Raw genomic sequence first — 5,483 nt, 5'->3', positions numbered from 1 at the left:
CCCCGGCCAATACTCATTGCCATCGAACGCCGCACCCCGACAACCACGCCGCCCACACGGCCATGGGCACTGGGCAGCACCAAGCGACGGGCTCTGCCCGTGAGCACCGCGCAACCACCACCAGGGCCGCCGCCCCGGAATCCAAGACCTAGGAACCACCACAACCGACACCCGCCGCTACCCCAACGGAAGAGACGATCGGATCCCGGGGCACACAAGTCCATCGATTCGTCCTACAGCTCCGGGCGCGAGACTAGCTTGGTCCTGCTGCCGGACGCGAGACGAGCTCGGTCTTGCTGCCGGGCGCGGTCCTGCTGCCGGGCGCGAGACGAGGGGGTCCTGCTGCCGGGCGCGAGACAAGCACAGTCCTGCTGCCCAAGCACGGGACTAGCGATGGGTCGCAGCAGGGAGAGGGCCAACCCACCGCCGAAGATTGCGCCCGGGCATCGAGAAGAGGGGTCGAAGCTCTTCACAGACCGCTCACCAACGGGCCGACGCCGAAGAAGTCCAGCCGCCGCCGTGAGACGAGCCTGACCACCGCCATGAGCCACCACCACGCCGTGGTAGCCCACATCCCCGTCGAGCGCAGCCCGCGGCACCTGCCATCGCCGGATTGGCCCGGGGCCGGCAGGTCCACCACCACCAGGGACCGCTGCAGCAGGGGCAGCCACCGGAGCAGGCCACCACCTGCGGCGAGCCGGGGCCCTGCCACCACAAGGGCCCAGAGCACCTGAGCCGCAGCCGCGATGGATCTGGGCCGCGCCCATACGCCGCCGCCGCCGGGATCAGGGCACGCCCCCAGCCCGTCCCAGCCATCCGCGCCGCCGCCAGCAAGCCGCGCCCCCGTCGCGGACCGCCGTCGCCGCGCCGCGGCGCCCTGGGCCAGCGCCGCGCCGCCGCCCAACAAAGATGGCCCGCGCCATCCAGCGCCGCGCAGGGGAGGAAGAGGCCCCGCCGCCGCCCGATCTGGCCGGGCTTTGCCGGCCAGCATGCTGGGGCGGCGGCGAGTGGAGGGAGAAACGAGGAGGGGGCCGCGGCCCGCGGGCTAGGGTTTCCCCCCGGCGGCGCTCGAGGGAGCGGCCAGGGAGGGGAGGGGAGGGGAGAGCTGCTGTTTGTGATATGGTTGCGGGTAATTTAAGTTAGGTCATTGCGTATATGTGACAGTGCCTGACCACTGTGAATTTGGGTCCAAATGAGTGTGCCAGACTGTACATTCGGTCATTGATAGTAGTCTTTTGCTACTTGGACGTGGTTAATTCCATTGGACCAATTCTGGACAAAAGATTGGCTGCTGATACTGTCCAATTTCATCAGCATCTCCTGTGCAATGATGTAGTTTTTGAACATTAATTAAAGTTAAAATGCTAGCTATGCTTATCCACGACTGAGATGTGTCAACAGTGTCGGCTTGGCAGTTTGTTCCCAGTGGTTTCTTCTTAACATATCTTCGTTTTGTTTCTTTGTCTTGATTACCAACATACATTCTTGCTGTTATGTCATAGATGGAGAGGTCAGCTACAACTCTTCCTTGGTTGGCATTATGTGCTATTTTTAGATTCAAATATCAAACTGCAAGACCTAACAACGAACAATTTTTTTGAAAAGGGCAAAAGATTTGCCACATATATTAATATTAATTAAGAGAGAATAGAGTTTTTTTTTCAAAAAAGCTGAATTTTATTGACTCAAATGAAGCATTAACCGGATACGAACACAATGAGCACACACACGACCTCTGTATAATTAAGATGCACACAACCAACACCAAGACACACATGCAAATAACAAATTCGACAAATAGCAAAGTCGTATAAGACCAAAGCTATGTCTAAGTGAGGAAGAAAAGGAAATCCCCGAAGTGATCAAATATGCTATCGACAAACTACAACAATGAAATCCGCAACAATCATCTTTTGACACCACAAGGACAATGAGGTTTTTCAACAACAATGCCTTTAGGAAGGAGCGACGTTCAAGCGTCACCGTCACTGGATCCAAATAGAGTTTTGTGTTACAAACACCCCTTAAGAAGACACGAAGGAATTCTCAAAATGATGGCTCTCTCTTGATGTTGTCGAGGATAACCGGAGGCAGTGTGGCCTTGTCGCGGAACACAAGGGCGTTTCGTTCGTTCCAAATTGTCCATGTGGTAAGCATGGTAAGCGTGGCAATGGCTTCCCGGTTGGGGATGGAAGACCTAACAATTAACATGACCTCTGTTACAAATTACTCGAAAATTCGAAATTTTTCCTAGGACAAACTTATGTACCGATCAAATGTATAGTAAGATATGCTAATATTTACAACATCAAATGTACATATCAAAAAAATATGGTAAATCTAATTAAACTAATTTGGTATTATTAGATGTTAATATAATTTTATTAAAACTTGACTGAACTTAAAGAAGTTTGACTAAGGAAAACTGAAACTTCAAGTAATTTACAAACAACTGAGAAAGTACAATTTATACACGGTTGGAGTATAACTGTTAATGTGATACAAATCCCTCGCAAAAAAACGTGATACTGATCCATTTTGCAGTTTGAAGCCAAAGACCGCAAGTCAGTGGATCTTCACACATGCATGGCGCATATTTTCATAATATATTCTACATATTTTAAAAAACCAAAATTGCCTCACAGGTCGTTGCAGTTATAATTGTCCCATACAGAAAGTTTTGCACGTGAATGTCCTCCCTGCCCATAACTGCATTCTGCACAGAAACGGCATACACGCCAGAAGAGAGCAAGCAGCGTCTTTGTACCACACGTACTCTGCATAATCACATCACGCAGCGGTCGCGTTCTTAGCAGATGGCGCAGGAGTTGGGGTTCTCCTCCATGCTCTGCACGACGTAGTGGCTGTTCATGTAGGGGTTGTGGTAAGCCGAATAGGCCGATCTGTACTGGTTCATGAACTCGGCCATGAGCTGCTCCTCCGTCGGCTGCGGCGGTTTCGCCTCGCCGTCGTCCTTCTTGGCCCCGTCCTTGCCGTCGCCGTCCTTCTTCTCCCCCTCCCCTTCCTTCTTGGCGTCGGCGCCGTCTTTCTTGCCGTCCCCGTCCTTCTTCTTGCCCTCCTTCTCGGGCTCCTTGGCCGGGCCGACGGAGTCGAGGGACGCCGACCACGCCTTGCGCAGCTTGCTCACCACGTCCACCGGGTCCACCATGCCGATCACCGTCATCTTGCGGGTGGCCATGTCCACGGACAGCGCGTCTATGCCTGCACACACGAGACAGAACCCAACGTCGGTTCCTTGCTTGCTTCAGCTAGCTCTTATTGTTCCTCACGAGCCATGCGAAAAAACAAAATAGTTCTTGCTCGTACCGACGAGCGCCGACACGGCCTTCATGGCCTTCTGCTTATCCTTGCCGCTGTTCACCTCCAGCTTCACCACAATTTTCTGCAGCAAAACCAAACAGCTAGCGTGATCATCATATAGATGGCGTTCTGCTGACCAGAGCTCGAGCAGGGGAGTACAGATGACGAGCAAAGATCAAAAGGCAGTACACAAAAGGGGCAGGTAAGAGCAATACGTGTTGGATTCTAAAGCAAGATCCAAAGGGATTCAGCCCAGAATCCTGGCACGAACCTTCGACATGTCCCCGAGATGCGAGCTGAGTACCAGACCAGCCGGCGGCGGCGCAGTACAGACTACAGACTACGGACGGGAGGGAATAACGTCATCGACGAGTTTGGTCTTGTGCACATGAACACCTTCAATTGGCACCTTGAAGATTCCCTCGTGCAATGGTGGGATAGAAGGACCGACATGCGAAACCCCAATAGACGAGCGATGGCCTTCCTCACCATACTCGTCTCTTGGACTATTTGGAACGAGAGAAACGCGGGTGTTTCGCAACAAGAGTGCGCCGCCGCCTATCCTGCTCCAAAATATCGTGCTCGAGGCAAAACTATGGGTTACGGCAGGTGCTAAGAAACTAGGGTGTATTGTTGTACGAGAGTAATTGCCATGCCGTTTTGTAAGGGCGCTTGTAAAAACTCTAAACTCTATTTTTTTCTTATTTAATGGATGAGGTAAATCTTTTGCCTTCGTTTCGAAAAAAAAAACGATACGAGTGAAGAGAGGCGGGCGGGCTTAAAATGGCAGGAAAAGCAATGGTGGAGAGATGCCTGGAGGCGAAGCTGTAAATAAAGGTTGTAGCGACGGTTGGGGAGAGCGAGCGTCACGTATCAGCAAGGGGCAGAGAATTGGCGGGGGAAAGTGAAGTTGGTGAAGGCCAAATAGTTCTCTTCCTCCTCCCGTGACGATTCTGGCCTCTCTTCTGCAGTTCTGCTTAAGCTCGTTCGTCTCTAGTGTGCAGTGCTAAAGATTTATTTTTTCTTTGCGGTGAGTGCTAACCTTTTTCAATGTGCATATCTTTAAAAGTATAAAAATAAATTAATTTTTATAATATCTAATATTAAAATCATTTACGAAAATTAAGCGGTTATTTCTAAAATCAAACTTTATAAACTTTGATCAAAATTATAAAATAAATATTTATAATATCAAACATATGTACCTTACGAACATATATTTCAATAAGAAAACTAATGGTATTGATGAGGGAAAGTGGTTTCACCGTATTCCTCTGTTGCATATATCATTGTTAGCCTTGTTTGTCTATGTATTTGTGTAGGTATGCGGTACGAGAGGCCTATATCTGGGCCACCTACTTCCTTAGAAGTATCACCCGTGATCTTCCGAAAATGAAATGTATCACTATCTAAAATAATAAAGTTTCCCACCTGCATATTTTTTTTTTGAAAAAGTTCCAACCAAGACGAAGGAGGATGGCTCTCCAACCTCTTCGACGTTCGGAAGATCTCCTGAAGCATTATTAGCACATTAGCGCAATCAATAGATCCGGTCTGGACATCTTAACATCCCAGAGATACCAATTACACCCGGCCTCTACAATAGTAAAATGTCATAAAGACATTACAGATGCACACATCCCAAAAACAAAAAGAAGAAGAAGAAAAAAAATGAAAGATCCCGCTACAGTGATCGATTCCTTGTAACAGCAGCACGAACCACCACCAAGACAACACCCGAAGTCCAAATCCTCCAAAAGTGGCGCCTCTAAGAAGGAACCGGTGCACAAGCGTCATCATCGCCCGATCATAGGTCTTAGGTTTTCACCCTGAAGAAAATCCGTACTCTCAAAACAATGCATTCAACAAGACCACTGCCAGGCACAACCAATTAAGGCCAGAACTTAAGTTTACACCCTGAAAGCTAAGACTCTATACCCTACTGTGCTGCCGCCCCCACCTGCCGATGCCGCTAGTACAAGTCATGAATCACCAGGACAAGGGTACCCACCCATTGCTCGCTTTGCCTCGAAGGAGGCAAAGCGAGCGACGGGTGGGTACCCTTGTCCTGGTCATCCACCTCAAATTTTGACGAGTTGATACCCAACTCGTCGATTACATATTATGCAACTTCATTGTAATCTCTTTGTGGTATAATCTCG

The 5,483-nt window shown here is 49.8% G+C and overlaps 1 protein-coding gene across 1 annotated transcript; it reads right to left on the bottom strand.

The window, feature by feature from the left end:
* Positions 1 to 2,474: 2,474 nt before the first annotated feature.
* LOC119305339 (heavy metal-associated isoprenylated plant protein 39-like) lies at positions 2,475 to 3,819 on the bottom strand. The gene is made up of 3 exons (XM_037581885.1): positions 3,593 to 3,819; positions 3,328 to 3,403; positions 2,475 to 3,222 (listed from the first exon to the last, which is right to left on the bottom strand). The coding sequence occupies exons 1-3, from the start codon at positions 3,599 to 3,601 to the stop codon at positions 2,810 to 2,812; spliced, it is 498 nt and encodes a 165-aa protein (XP_037437782.1). The 5' UTR covers positions 3,602 to 3,819; the 3' UTR covers positions 2,475 to 2,809.
* Between the last annotated feature and the right edge of the window lie 1,664 nt (positions 3,820 to 5,483).

Source organism: Triticum dicoccoides, chromosome 1B, assembly GCF_002162155.2.
Source record: "Triticum dicoccoides isolate Atlit2015 ecotype Zavitan chromosome 1B, WEW_v2.0, whole genome shotgun sequence".
NCBI lineage: Eukaryota > Viridiplantae > Streptophyta > Magnoliopsida > Poales > Poaceae > Triticum > Triticum dicoccoides.
Note: the sequence above shows the minus strand (reverse complement) of the source record. Positions and strands in the feature narration are given on the sequence as shown.